Raw genomic sequence first — 15,401 nt, 5'->3', positions numbered from 1 at the left:
ACAATCTGAAGGCGTAGCTCTTGAAGTCCCTTATGTGAACGTGATGCGTCAGCTAATTTTACAGCGCTTCACTCGGGTTGACTCTGCAAAACACTGGTGTGAAAAGCAGCAATAAAACTCAACCCTGGAGTACTTAAGGATTCAGAGCTCATCCGCAGCTTTAGACTTGTCCCCTAATGACACTGGATGTATTACAAGAGAAAACATTCACTGCACTATTTTTACTGGCATGAGTACATTTGTTTATTTTTGTTTCAGAAAATTACTTGTAGCTGCCAAGTAACAGTTCACAAGGAAACCAGAGCTAGAATGGGTCAGGGAGACAAAGAACACCCATTTCAGGACGTGACTTTTTATAGTTTTATTAGCACAAATAAATGAACAGCTTTTCATCATCACCACAAAGACGACACATCATATTATACACGTGTACAAGTGGAACCAGGTCGTTCTCAAAATACTTTGCTATCAGACAATCCGATATCCTGGCACACACAAAGCGTCCATATAAACCACTGCAGACCCAAAAAGAAATGGACTGTTTTGAATCAACTAGTCCCAACTCAAAATCAGAATCCCTAAAACACAAGCCGTTTGACGGCTTAAATGTACTAAATACATGGCAGCACGATAGCCAAACACAAATCGCCATTTCGGTGCTTCAGGCTGACATTTTTAAACTTCTGGAGATCTCTGGCAGACTTTCTCATAGTATTATGAACATAAAAATGGAAAGAAGAAATGCAGCTTAAAATGATAAGGGGTCCCGTGTTTCCCCAAAGCAAGTCTTTCAAGTGTTTCAACCCGCTTGCATCTGCAAAACTGCAAAGTGCATTACCTTACTTTACTGAGGACAAAAGCATTTGCAAAAGAAAAGGAAAAATAAAGTGCTGAAAGTCTTGAATCAGCCAACATCTTAACACTCATCCATGTTTTTATTTATATATAAGAAAAGAATACCATGTAAGTGTCAGTTTTCAGGGCACAGACTTAAGGAAGGTCATGTTTTCCCCATCATAAGAGCAGGGTTGAATACAAGACTCCCTATTGTTTAAATGTCACAGAAAATCATGTTAACCCTCGCTCTTAAAGATAGCAAAGCTCTCCAAGTACTGATGCTTTTAAAATAAAAGCAATTGGAGTACAGTTTCAAGCGTGTGTAATTTAAGCCCAGCATGTCCAGTGCATTAAAAAGTCCATTGCTGTATTTGACAACCAAACATTTCTGAAGACGCCCATATAGACCATGAAAAATTCTTGCTCAAAATTGCTATTCAATAAAAAAAAAGGGTGCGTCACAGTATTTACAACCATGGTAAGGTAGTGCCTTGCTTGAATGCAAAATCTACATGTTTTGGAAAGTGCAGGCCACTAAAGTAATTTCAGGAGACTAAGACACAAAACCACCCACAAAGTAAAGCCCTGCCTGGGGTAAGGAAGAGCAGATAGCTGCTTTCCTCCTCTCCTCTCTTCCACCCACACATCTTTGAACCTCTTGCAGCTAACATCCACTTGGCAAGTCTTGACTATTATACCACTTAGAAGCACGCAAATGAACATCTTTTAGTTTTATAAGCGAGGGAGGGTTTTGGTTTTTTTTGGTACTTCAAAACAAGTGCTAGAGAGAGTTAGCAAATGCTGGCATCAATAAGACACCATCATTCAGTTCTTTCAATTCTCAGTGCGCACACACACACACCAGCTCACAGTACTTCATACTGTGAAAACCCCAGTGTGTTTTCTACTGCTGCTGCCCAGTTTAATTCCTCTGTATGCATGTACTCAAATTTAAGGCCTGATTGGAATACAGACTTGGGACTGGACTGGTCCTTCGGTACAAGATGAGACCAGTCCTGCTGATGTATACAACCCCTCGCTGTGTTAAAGAAAAAAAATTAATACTGCCAGACCACTACAAAAACAGGACAGAAGCACTTTTCAAATTGTTGACAAATGGGGATTTAAAAAAAAAAAAAAGAAAGTGCTTGCTTAGACACCATGCTCCGCTAATACCAAATAAGGCTGTGCTGTTTGATTTTATTTATGATCACTTTAAAAATATTCTTAGTTGGGGAGAGGGGAGAGAGACAGGAGGTGCAAGTTTAAATAAGCTTATCAGAGATGTGCAGCTTTGTCCTGGAACTCACAAAGCACAGCAGGTCTTCGAAAAAGGATTTTGAAACATTCTGAATCCCTCAGCATTTTTCTTTTAAACCAAACCAATCCCCAGCTCAGCCTTTGCCCTTTTTTTTTCCCCCAGACCACTGAGCACTAACTACCGATAGCAGTCAGTGGTTTTGAATTCCAGTCCACCAGTTATTTGTTTGAACCTAAACCATTACATTTACTCTGCATTGTTTTCCAATAATGCACATAAAAACGACAAACATGTTCAGAAACACATCGTACGTGCTCACTTCAGTGTGCTAAGTTAATGGTAACTTGTACTGAGAGCGCACACAAGTTTTTTCTAAACACAGCCCTTTAAGCTAATCTGTACCTACTGCGTTTGCTTCATGTACACCATAAATAAGGAAAGAAATCAAATTTGAACTGGTTAAAAGGAAAACCCAGAGTGCTGTGGACCGTCCCAGGCGGTGGAGTTGGGCCCCCGGTCTCTGTGCTCCCGGGCACCTGTTACTGCGTTGCATATTTCCGTATGTTCATGAGGAGCCTCTTGCTGTACTCTTTGTGATCTACGGGCTTGACATCCATCACTGACGCTTTGATACGAGACTCGTCCTGCATTTCAGGAGAGAACAAAAAGACAGACATGAGGCAGGCTGTAAAGGATTCAGGAGATTGCTTTTTCGTCACACAAGCCCACCCCCTCCCCCCCATTAACACAGGCGCGACTAACGCTGGTCCTGGAGAGCCACAGGGTCTTCTGGTTTTCGTTCCACCCGAGTTCTCATATTACTTAATTGAACTAATTATTTTCTTAATTGGTCAACACATCCCTCCCAGGTCTTTAAAAACAACTAGAAAAAAAAAAAAAAAAACTAGCTGGATTGTGACTCTCCAGGACCAGGGATGGCCACCCGTGTTAACCTCTAATTTATATTAGACACCCCTCACTCATCCAGGACAGATTTGTTAACAGCTCAGGAAGAAAAAAGAAAAATAACACGGTTTAGCCTCTTAACCTCCAACCACTTGATACATGTCTATCCTGAGCCAAGCATCAATACAAGATATCAATCTGCAAAGCCACCTGCATCTTTCTATTAATCATCTCAGATTAATGACAACACTCATTGGGTTTTAATTAGGACTATACACAATGGTTGCAAAACAAGATACAAAAAAAAAAATCTAGAAAGTCAGTTCTGAGAGCTGTCGATTTTGAAGAATCAAAAACGGTCAAGCTGCAAAACCTCTTGCATCTACTGCTTCAGGTTTCACAGGTTAATGATGCATTATTAGTTACAGGCTACTGTACCAAGCACACCCCTGAAGAGACAGCAGTTAAATCATGACAATGTTTATGCAGTGTGCAAAAAAAAATCAGCATAAAGATTATCAGAGAACGATAGTGCTGAATAAATGAGCCAAGGGCTCAAACGTTACTGCATCCAAGTAATTTAACCATGAACATATGGGCTTCAACTGCACCCCTTCAAGCAATCGTTTAATGGCATTGCTGGGATTCCCATGACTTTCTCTGTGCCAGTACCAAAATCCAAAACCGCCAGCGATAAGCCACAGCATGGGTGTGTATATAAAACCACAAGCCAAGCAACTCAATATTTATCAGAATCCAGCAACGAATTTAAAGGGGAACCCACGTTTCTCAGTTTCTAGCTCGATAGAGCAATCTAAGATCACACAGAGAAAAGACTTCCAGGATCATCCAACAGGGTTCTGTTGCTTGCAGGACAAGGCACTTATTAAAATCCCCTCTCGCTTGCAAATATGTTGACTGATGCTTTTTGCCCACCACATTTCCTTGGAGGGTCTTCTTTAATAGTCAATTTAACAGCAGTCAGTGACCCAGACACCATCTTCAAGTAACGGGACTTCAGTCCCAGGGGCGACACAGAAAGAGAATAGCGAGTCAGTGCATGGTACGGACTGGCTGAATAGTCAGTATACAGCATATTCACATTAAATCACAGTTCTTCCAGTTTCTAAATCGGCCACTTTTTACTCTTCCAAAATTACGCACAAGGGAACAGGGTGCTGAAATATCTGGCTGTGCTGCTGGCAATCAACCATGTGATGTTTGTGAACAACTACTGCCCCCTGCAGCTGGAATTCACACAGTCTAAAATTAGCTTTTTTTTTATAAAATGGTGAGCTTCACGGCTCCAAAATGTCCCTGCTCTTTAAAGAGAAGTTACTATTACTTAACCAGAGGGCATCTTCCACAATGGGTTTACCTGCAAACCTCATCAATTAGGACTCTTGCAGAACAGCCATTTTCAGTATTTGTCTAAACAGCTACAGACTTGCTATGCAGTCACGGAATTCTGGTCAAAATGTGTGAACGGTACAAAAACTCCTCTCAATAGCTGAGAGGCAAGAGGTTGTCAAAGGATTTTTTTTTTTTTTTTTACTGCAGCGGCTTCACAATGAACTGTGACAAAGTTTGTCAGCGATTAGTGTTGGTTGCATCTCCTAGAAAAGAGGGGATTTGCAAAGGCAAGCGTAGTAAATCTGCTGCCGTTTGCTATGCAAATCCAGACAATCCGTGCCTTCAAAAATGGTTTGCTTTGAGAATTTCACTCCAGCATGTCAAACTCTCAACACACTCAAACAAGGAGGCATCGCTGTGAACCGTTTACAACGTTGCATTTTTTGGGGGGAGTGGCGGAAGGGTCAGAGAAAGAATTTTCAACGCTTCAAGGCGTGAGGTTGTAAAATCGAGTCCATGTTCTTACCAAACCCCATTCGATCCTCTCCTCTAAACTGAAAAGGACAAAGGTTTAAAAGACTGGCAGATCTGTAGTCCGTGTGCTAATGCTAGTTCCGTATGCGTTTGTAACAAACTCACGTTGTAGGTTTCCAGTTTGACCCGGTTTCGGAAGGTGTACGTTCTGAAGTTGGCGTTCTGGAACACTTCATCGAACGCCTGCTCATTCTGTATAGAAAATGAGACAAAAACACACACATTAATTAGTGTGCAGAACAGAACACACTGAAACAGGAAATATAACCTGAAGACACAGCAGGGAATGAAAGTGCACAGAGCAATCCAGCAGGGGATCCATGGTCCAATTTCCTATCCGGCTAACAGACAGGATACAAGATAAACCTGCTTTCCCTCTTCAATTACCACTCTTTGGGGCTCAGTGAAATGAATTTGTATTGCATAAAATAAAAAAAGGTGTGCTTTATTACAAAGGTACAATCACGTTCTTGTTAAATTCATACTCCACCTTTATAAGGCAGCCCTTTATATCACAGGACCAGTTATAAAGCTGCATGGTCGTGGTTCCTATTTGCCTCGTAATGCCACTCCACGATCACGCTGATTCTCATTATAACACGGAACACAAATAGTGCAGTCTTGTAACTGGCTGCTGGCAACAGCATTATAAAAAAAAGGGGTAGAATTTGATGAGAATTGACTGTAGTTGCACACCAAAGTCACTCCGGTGTAGCTAACCAGGAACCCTTACTTACAGAGTCCCTCAGCTCCCCCAGGTGATCTCCGTTCTTTCCCAGCATGGCTTCTGCAGACTCTTGGAAACAGGTCACCCATTGATTATCACTGAAATCTGCAATGTTTGCCTGCAAGGGAACAGCAACAGACAGAAGAGAGAAAAGTATTGAAGCCCTGCAGTTTATTACTTTACAGAGACTAGAATTAAAACACGCTACATCCCTGGAGTCACAAACTGCTCAAATGTGTATGTACGACCACAGGACAGTTTAAATACAGAGATTAAAAAATAAATAATGACTGTTTAGTTCACCATCTTGTATATCTGAACATCTAAATTTCTCTTCAGAAATATGAAATTCACCTGCGTCAGTATCTCAGACATCGAGACCATATTTAGACCGAAAAAGAAAATAACCGTGCAGTGAAATGCAGTGAGATGTTGGCTAGGATTATTTGGTATTGATTCACTCACAGAGAGGATCATGCGATACTTGAAGTTGGGGAACTCCTTGTCACACTTCTCGCAGCGGAAGAGTCCGTTCTGCTGGTCCACCACCTTCTTGTTGCAGTCCTGCGAGGGGCACGCCTGGTACATGCAGTTCTCCTTGCGCAGGTACACGATGGTGGCCACACACGTGAAGTAATCAGCCTGCAATACAAGAGGGGCACTCCGAGTTAGTAAAAGGGGCAGTACTGCACAGCTCTCCCCTAAGCATGGTTTAAGGAAAACTTTATATTTATAGTTTTTAGCCAATAATCTTAAAACGTCAATATGGCCCAGCAGTCAGGGATGGTTGTTTTACACAATTCAAGCTCCAGAGTCCCATTCCCCTCCCCTCACCTTGTCTCCATGGCCCAGGTTTTCAGTCTTCACCTCAGACAGAGTCTTCCAGTTAGCATTCCCACCTCCAGAGCCTTTCATTTCAGACATAGATGACCCTTCAACAGCGTGCCCCTCAGAATCGAACCTAAAACAGAAAAAACAATAATGGCAATACAGGGATGGAAATAAGACTCCTGTTGCACAGCAGTTTTACCCATTCCAGGTCTTACTAGGAGCTTGATTAGCCGCAGGGTATAACAAGCTCAGGTGTGTCTTCAACTGGTAGTGAAACCAGTAGTCAAGCTGCTATGCAATTGGGGGGGGGGGGGTTTGCTGTATTTCTATCCCTGCTATATAATGGGCTGAGGAAACAGACACCCATTCAATCTGCAATCCTGAGCTAGTGGGTAGAAGCAAAGTGTGTTGGTGCTTCTGCTTGGCTTTACCACAACCACTAGCACAAAAATAAAAAAACACAATCTTACAAGAGGCAGATCAATAGCATTTATGAATCAATTCGTTCAAGGACTCATCCGAGAGGGGTTTGGCAATACAAGGAATCTGCTTGCCCACAGAAGCATGACTAATTGAAAACCCCTTCTTATAATGGAACCAAGAGCCACAAGTAGCGCCGCTGTTTCATGCTCCCATTGAAAAATGGGTTTTTATTTCTTTCCCGCAACACTTCCTATTTTCTCATCTTTATTGGATGCAATTTATTAAAAAGACAGGAGAACAAAAAAAAAAAAAGATCCTGCCAGGCAGCTCATTTCTTAGGCATTTCTTTTTTTTTTGTTGTGGCTACAGACAGCTTCAAACTTCGAGCACATCACAGTGGTAAGCAGAGCTGTCAAAAGCTTACAAAACAATGCCAGCTAGTGTTCAATTATTATTATTATTATTATTATTATTATTATTAAACTTGGTTACTTCTTGATTCGCAGTCGATAATATTGTATATGAAATGTATTTCTAAAAAGCATATGCTTGTGTACACAAGTTCATGTCCAAGTGACGTGTACAAGCTATGCTAGTCTCATTTATTCATTTTTTCTCTCCAAGGTATTGTGTAATACTCCATAAATTGTTATCAGAATAGTTAAAAATATCCTCAATAGAAAGAAAAGTATTTTGCAGCCTTGAAGACAAAAAAAATAAGTACCAACCACCCACTAACACCCCAGTGGCCTTGGTATAAAAATGGAGTGTGTTGAACTGCAGATCTATAAAAAAAGGAAAGATGCAAAAGGTTTATTTTACTTGGCCTAGTCTAATGTTTTTAAAAACTCATCCCTGTTTTACTGGAGCTCAATTATATGCTGTTCTGCACAAGTCTTTTCTTCTAGGCATGTTACTCTACAGAAAATATTTTAAATGTCATCTGGATTGGAACCAAAATCCCACAGGAGTAAACATGACTCTCCTAATGAAAGCAAAATTAAAAAGGACCACCTACAACGCAAAAGCTTGGGACTTTCATTGACTGCTGCAATCACTTTTATTTATGAAAAACGTATCCAGGGAAATCGTTGAAATCCTTCTCTTGCTTAATTGAGCAGCTGAATCCACAGTATGGTTAAGCACGCAGAGGATGCTCCAGTGATGAAAGCACCTCATTTTAAATCTAAACCAGGGCTGCCAAGATTTCAGGTCAGATTTCAGCTGAAACTTATTTTGCTGGTGCACCTGATTTTTGCCATTAACTGCAGGCATGTTAGTAATTTACTTTTATAAAAAAGTTTTTTGCACATGTGCGTTTTCATTTGGAAAGGTAGGCAGCTACGTGGAACTAGATTAACCCCATAATCTACAACAACGTTTCAACATTAAAAGGTCACAACCCTAAAAGCAAGCAATGGCTCCTTACCATGCATGTTTACATGTTTTAACACATACATTTTTTTTTTTTTTTTTTTTTTTTTTAAATTACAAAAAGGGAACCTACCAGCCTCGTAGTTTGAAGGCTTCAGGAATGTCGGGGTTCATCATGAGAGTGCTGGAAAAGAGGACAGAGAGAGATCGACCCCCAAAATCTGACAGACGAGCCCCCTTAATGGCCAGGACAGGCTGCCCCGAGCCGTCAAACTTTTCAGCCTGGAAAAGGAGGATGGGAAACGTTCAAACACTGCAGCAGCAACAGCAACTAGGACAAAAATATAACCATCCACAGGGTCACAGTGTAACAGGAGGTAAAATATGGATATGTGGGAAAACTAAAGTCGTGGAAGGTGTTCATAGGATCAGGGCTGTATTTCTCTTCTCCCCATATTTTACAATTAAACATTTATTAAAAGCACAAAAAATAGCATGGTCGCATTCAAAATCGGATTTTAAAAACAGACGAGTGTTGTGCGGTAATCCAAATTAAAAGTTAATTCAAAAAGGTTTGAGAAGGAAGCCTACTGACATCAGTGAATTGCCTGTCCCTGACCAAACAAAGTGTTTAATGGTAAGCGCTGGTAAAACACACCACAGCTGGTAAACCCGAGCTGCAGATTGTGCACAGGGACTGACAGGGGTATGGAACAGCGTGTTCTTACCTCCTCTCCCCACAGAGTGGTGGTGATGACCTTCCCGGACATGTCCATCAGGTGCACAGCTCTCTTGGAGACTTCCTTGCTGGATTTTGTTGTGATCTTTGTTACTTCATCGTAGCTTCTGCAGATTCCGATAACATCTACAGGGAATTAAATAAAAAAGACTATAACCTTATTATTGCAGGTTAAGAGTCATATTTTAAATAAACATTTGACATGTATATTTTCATTTCAGCCTTGCAGACTGTGGATCTAATGCAGTCAAACACGACAAAAAATACAAGCAAGACACTGGTCTACTAGATATGCAATCAGACCAGTGCTGCGTTTGATACCCAGTCTCCATGACATTGCTTTATTAAGCCTGCACAGATTTTACAATTGAGCGTTTAGGAGTTTGGTCAAACTGGCTCTTGTTGACCGGGCTCCTTCCTTACCGACGACAGAGTCCTTCTCCTTGTTCTCCAGCTCCTCAATGGGAACGAACTCGAACTGCACCATGGGCACGTCGCCCGCGTCGTCGCAGGGCACGATGGAGGTGTCGTTGCTCAGCGTCATCTCGTAATCGTTCTTCACATTCGTGTACTGCTTGTTGGCGATCTTCAGAGTGCCTTTGGAGATGTAATACACCTGCAGGGCACAAATAAATCGGTAAGATTCATAACAAATCGCAACCTCAAGTGGACTGTAGGGGAATGTGGACTGTAGGGTTAAAATCTGGAACGCTGGGTGTAGCTTGGAGCTTGCTGGCAACGCTACTTATTGTACCCGTGTCTAAATACTTCGGGATAAGAGCACCATGGCAAGGTGCTAACTACTGCTGAGTTTCGGGGAATATAACAGATCAGAATTAAGAAATGCTCTTCTAAACACTAAGGGTGGCAATAAAGAGGTATAGGTATGGCAAGAATGAGGTATTAAAAGGATACAAAATGTGTCACAATTGATCTACCAGTTGAGGTCTGGAAACTACGCTGGTAGACCGCATTCCCAAGCTCAGACGCGCTCATCTCTTACCTTGTTGACTTCAATCACAGCGTAGTACTTGTCAACTTGTTCATTAAACCCTGTAACTCTGATCTCCCCCTGTTGAGAATAAAATTATTATTTTAACAAGAGGCTTACAAGACTGAACTGAAACCGAGAGGTTTGCCCTTGAAGAGGGGAGGCAGAGATCTAGTTAGCGGAGACTGGTTTAGCAAATGCCAAAGCACAAGCAACTCTAAATATTACTCTCTCTTTCACACACACGTCTCCTGGAGATGCAGCATCTCATTACTATGACATTCCCGGTGCAAATTCACAGGTTCCGCAGTTATAACACTACAATTGCACAACGTATGAGAAGTCACAGGATACACAGAGCCATCTGATGTGGTGTTCTTTTGCGTTTTAAAAAATGTTCACACACACTTTTTTTAACGTATGACACTCCTCTTACAGCAGAAAACCACAGAAGCCACTGTCGGATACATTTCACATCCAATAGAGTTAAATTCAATTTCTATTTCTCCATTGACCATTTCGAATCCTAATTCATTTTAGGAAGAAGTGTCCTGCAACTTTTCTCCTCGCTCTGCATATCAAATACATACAAATCCAAGTCACCAGTGCTCTGTAGAGAACACAAGCGTTCTTTAAGGGAGGGGGGGTATATTCAGGGGTACAGGGGTGTGGGTCTTACACTCTCGTCCACGATCTCCATGGAGAACAGCTTGCCCTCTCCTCTGGAGTTGCTCCAGGTGCGAATCTGGCTCTTGTTGGTGATTCGGGCTCGGATGGTCCACCTGTGCAGCAGTGAAACAGTCAACAAGTGCAGCTTGGAGGGGTTTCAAGGTGACCATTAATGAAAAAAATCCACCTGTGCCAATGCCTGAAGCAGATTTTATTACATGAACATTGTAGTTTTAAAAAAAATAAGGGCAATTGAAAACAAGAACTGTGTGTTTTTTTTTTTTAATACAGATTGAAGAGAACGCTGCCTATCGCGCACATTAAAAGATGAAGCCGTGCTGGCTAGGGAAGCAGAGTTCCTTGTCTGTTTACTGGGAATGGCTTATGAAAAGTAACAGAAGTTGTGTTCTCTCACTTTACAGTGCATTTAATTAGCTTTTCAGCTTGAGGCTGTGAATTGAATCACTCAGCGTCCCCGACAAAGTCAAAGTAGGTAGGACTAAGCCTAGATCCCTAAACAAAACGTTTTTTTTTTGTTTTTTTTTACACTCCACTATGCAGCAGCTAGACTGCAGCTGTACATTTACTTCTGACAGTCCTGCTCAGGTCACAAGTGGAAGAAGTCAAGAGCTTCCACATGTAATGAACAGTGATTAGCTCACATTACAACACCACCACACTACTGAATCGTGCTTGGGAGAAGGGCAGGGGGTGTTCAGGACAGGATTGAGGTGTGCTTGCTTGCTAGCAGAGCAAAGGGGAAGCTCTCAAACAGGGTCTTGCGTTTCACGAGCAGTAAAGTCAAAGCCCAAGTGTCAGTCCTTTTCCAAGTACAGGAAATCTCCCTGACTGACAAGGATTTGCAGCACAACAGCACCACCTAGCCAGAGTTTGCTTTCAATCCAAATAGATGGATAATGCTCTATTATTTTTCCAGCGATTTCTCAGTAATTTAAAGCCAGTTCCTAAACCTAGTAAGTTAAATGTATCAAATATTTTACAAAAAATACACACGGGTGCTTTGTCTCGATTTGCACAGGGCGCTTACTTGCTCTGGTACGGGTTGAGGCTTGAAATGGGCACCACTTTTGACTGGGAGCCCCCAGGAGTATTTGGGGGATCCGGAAACGCCTTCTGTTTCCCCAAATCCTTTGGGGCACCCCGATTCATAGATGCTGTTGGAGAGAACAGAATAAAAAAGACATGGAAATGAGACAAAGCATTTAAAAAGAAAGTCTGAACTGCTTTATACAACATCTTTAAGGAGCTATAAAATGCATAAATTATTAATGTAAGTATTAAGTGGTTTCACAGCTAATGTATTATGTATAACTAAGCTTTAGGCTTCAATGGAGAACACACAGCTATTAACAAAGCAATCTTAGACAGCATCCTAAGAAATTGTGAAAACCTGCAGTTTTACTTCACTTAAAGCTCACAGGTGACAAAACGTGACGACGCTTTGTGTGAACAACTTCAAGTTTAACATCTCAGAGTGTTGGAACAGAGAGAGACACAGGACTTTTGCCCTTTTTAGCGAAGGGAGGGAGAACATTAAAAAGCTCTTGCTTACTCTCAGAATTGTAGCTGCTTTGTTGCTTGAATGACTTGGCAGGTGGGTTTGAAGTAGGTGATGTTGTCTTTGCTTCACCTGGAGGGGAAAAAAAAAGGGAGGACACATGCATGAGTCACCAGGCGATACCACAGCAGAGATTTTATTATTTGGGCATGACCCAGCTGCAGTATAGTATAGCGCAAGAGCTCTTCCAGAAAGTCAAACTAATGACGCCGTTTACAAAGCAACGTTCTGCTTGTTTTTGTGTCCCTGATGCGACCATTTGTATAATGGACACAAAGAGAAAACGCGCACATTAGGAGCATATTAAAAACAGCTTTAAAATGTTTTCTTTTAAATAAAAAAATTAATTAAATAAAAAAAGGCTTTGCCAAATATTACAAAATACGAAATATTTGTAAACTATAAAATGTTGTTTAAGTCTGTGCAGGTTAAGGACTGCACACATTTCTTCGTGGTTTGTATTCAGATTCTAAGGGAACAGTTTTATGCTTTTTTATTGAAATTATTGCAAAAATGTTTTCTAACATTTCAAAGTACAAGTACAGAGCAGGAAATGCCCAGGCACTCAACACAGTGACTGCACTTCAGATTAAAAAACATGTGGTTGGTTTGTTTATTTGGATCATTTTCACTTTAGACAACATTATCTATTTTTATTTTGGCAGGGGTCGGTGTGGTTCCTTTTAGGATGCAGAATTTATTAAACACATTTAAACCCAGATCATGCTCACTAAGCAAGCCTTGGAACACAACTGTAACTGTTCTGGCAGCTCCAGACATGTTCGTTTTGCACCAGCACCAGTAAAAAAGAGAAAACTGGATATTTATGGGTTGTATCAATATCAGTGAATACGGGTCACAGGTGTTACCTTCCACATATGGAACTGGCTCTCCAATCGTCTTTCCAACATCGCTGGCAGATTTCAGGACCTCCAGGTCCATGACTATAACCACACGTCTGGATAAGTTAGAGAGACATCCATCAGGTTTGTTTAAAATTAAATCCATACAAAGTTAACACCTGTTAAAACGTGCAATGGCCACTCCACAAGTTTTCCAGGATGAAAGCCTCTATCTTAAGAGGAGGTTCACTAGCCGGACATTTGAAAAGTATCAAATTTCAGGCAGTAAAGTGCGTGCACCACACACACACACATCAATGGCAGGTATTCTGCATGTTAAAAATATGCTCCAGTCTCTCCAGAACTGTTAACTTTGCCAATGGGAAAACTGTATAAACATGTTGTATAATGTCTTCAGTGCAAGTTGTCTTGTTACCTTCCATCCTTCAGTGTGTTCACGATGTATTTCTTGATCCGGCAGATGCAGTTGGCAGCAATCTCTTTCTGCTCCACCAGGTCATTCAGCTGAGTCGCCAACATAAAGGCTGCAAAACACACACAAAACAGAGTGAACAAACCAGTTCTGTAAGGTCACAAGCTTATTGCAATAGTTACCTGCATTTATCAATGGCTGTATTATATATTAGCAATAGTGATGGCCTCCTTCCTGTCCGAATCGCAGTGCTGGAGGAGGTGTTGGCACTGAAATGGATGAGATTAAAGATCTCTTCCATTGTGATTGAGAACAGGCTACAGCCCCTTGTGCAGCGGTCTGGTCATGAACAGACACTAAGCCAATGACTGCAGCTAGTTTGTAAACTCAGAGGCTGCCTTGTGTGCACAGGAAAGCAATGCAAACCTCAAACACATTTAGTTCTTGGTTAAAACACAAACCCAGATGGGTGACGCGTGATATGATATTTAGATCTAGAACTACAACACTGCAGTGAGGAGTGCTTTAGGGGTCTAAAGACTGCTCAAATTCAAACCAAGACCTACTACAGACATATACAGATAGAGATATCTCTTTGTATTTGCACGCTTACAGGACAGGGTGTTCACTCCATCGCTCATCAGCAGTCGGAAGCGTTGTAATCCTGCGGCACCTTCGATGCGTCTTGTGTTCTTTGGGGAGGGAGACCGCACAAGGGAGACAATGTGTTTACAATGTGGAGAAGCAGCTTGGAGGAGTGTAGGTACACTTCACGCAAAACAAAGTTTATAACAAAGAAAAAGCTGAAAAATAAACAACTCAAGAAGATCTTGTTAAAACAATAAAACTCTTACAATAACTTGCAGGACGGCGTTTTGAATCTGGTCTCCCTTTGCGATGGTCTGGAAAAACACAGAAATGAATTCACTCTAATTACCAAGCACTTTTAAACAATGACGATTCCGTTTCTTGTACAAAACCTTTTGTCTGCTTGACCCGCAACAACGTACTGCAAAGCCAGGGCGCCGAAGTGGACAGGGCGGGACAAAGCGGGTGGTTTCAAACTGGAATAAGGAACGATGTTACTAGTAATGCCCAGTTTACATGAGAAACACGACGGGGCTGGCAGCACTGGTACAGGGCAGAATGAATTGCATTGTGGTTCCATTAAACACACTGCGACTCCAGTATCAACTGTGTGTGTGTGTAAGCATTCGACTGGGCAGCAAGTCTTCATCACAACGGCACACTTTGTTTGCAGCGAGGTAAAGGCCCAGTTCAATCACATATTTATTTTGATTTATTAGTTACTGGCTCATATTTACACAGCGGGGATAAGTTTCACTTCAAAAACGCGTTCTCTGAAAAAGGCATTTGGCTTGAGAATTACATCAGCCGTGTATTTTTTTGTTTGCTAAATACTACAGCAGGCCTGAAAATTAATCGGTGAAAAAGACAAATCACCGAGTCACTCCGTAGTTAGAAAACACGAAGTCTGATTGTTATGATGATATAACACATCTGTATAGCTGTTAGATCCATCGCTGAGGCATAATTATTAAACTACACAGAAACAACGCTGCGTCCCTACCTCAGGACCAGACCTGAGCGGCAAACTTGTATTCCCCCCCGCAGCTACTCACCCGAATAGCTCCTGGGGTCAGTTTATCGCTCATTTTTGCTTTTTCTATGTTCAATTTGAATGTGGTTTATTTTAACTGCCTCACTTTCTTTCCCTTCTCGCTCGCTGTGGCGCCAAGATAGCCTCCCGGTCTGCGCGCGGAGCCTGTTTATAATCTCAGTGACGTCACTCGGCCGACAAAAAGGCGGCTCATTTTTGCGCGCGCGCTCTCAGCCCCGCCCCCAAGATAGATTATTATTATTATTATTATTATTATTATT

General features: G+C 41.6%; 1 protein-coding gene across 1 annotated transcript; it reads right to left on the bottom strand.

Annotated features, from left to right (window-relative positions):
- Positions 1–346: 346 nt before the first annotated feature.
- Positions 347–15,307, bottom strand: LOC117430242 (replication protein A 70 kDa DNA-binding subunit-like). The gene is made up of 17 exons (XM_059000888.1): positions 15,143–15,307; positions 14,354–14,401; positions 14,113–14,191; positions 13,503–13,611; positions 13,094–13,182; positions 12,219–12,296; positions 11,694–11,820; positions 10,656–10,758; positions 9,989–10,057; positions 9,409–9,601; positions 8,975–9,111; positions 8,380–8,528; positions 6,453–6,579; positions 6,084–6,260; positions 5,629–5,736; positions 4,997–5,083; positions 347–2,742 (listed from the first exon to the last, which is right to left on the bottom strand). The coding sequence occupies exons 1-17, from the start codon at positions 15,173–15,175 to the stop codon at positions 2,638–2,640; spliced, it is 1,818 nt and encodes a 605-aa protein (XP_058856871.1). The 5' UTR covers positions 15,176–15,307; the 3' UTR covers positions 347–2,637.
- Between the last annotated feature and the right edge of the window lie 94 nt (positions 15,308–15,401).

The sequence above is a fragment of the Acipenser ruthenus genome, chromosome 26 (assembly GCF_902713425.1).
Source record: "Acipenser ruthenus chromosome 26, fAciRut3.2 maternal haplotype, whole genome shotgun sequence".
Taxonomy (NCBI): Eukaryota; Metazoa; Chordata; class Actinopteri; order Acipenseriformes; family Acipenseridae; genus Acipenser; species Acipenser ruthenus.
This window is presented reverse-complemented; position numbering and strand designations above follow the sequence as displayed.

Coding starts and splice junctions, on each gene's coding strand:
- LOC117430242 (XM_059000888.1), bottom strand. CDS start 15,175: ATGAGCGATAAACTGACCCCAGGAGCTATTCGG. Junction 13,183..13,502: donor AACACACTGAAGGATGGAAG/GTAACAAGACAA, acceptor TAACTTATCCAG/ACGTGTGGTTATAGTCATGG. Junction 5,084..5,628: donor TGGGGGAGCTGAGGGACTCT/GTAAGTAAGGGT, acceptor TTTTCTATACAG/AATGAGCAGGCGTTCGATGA.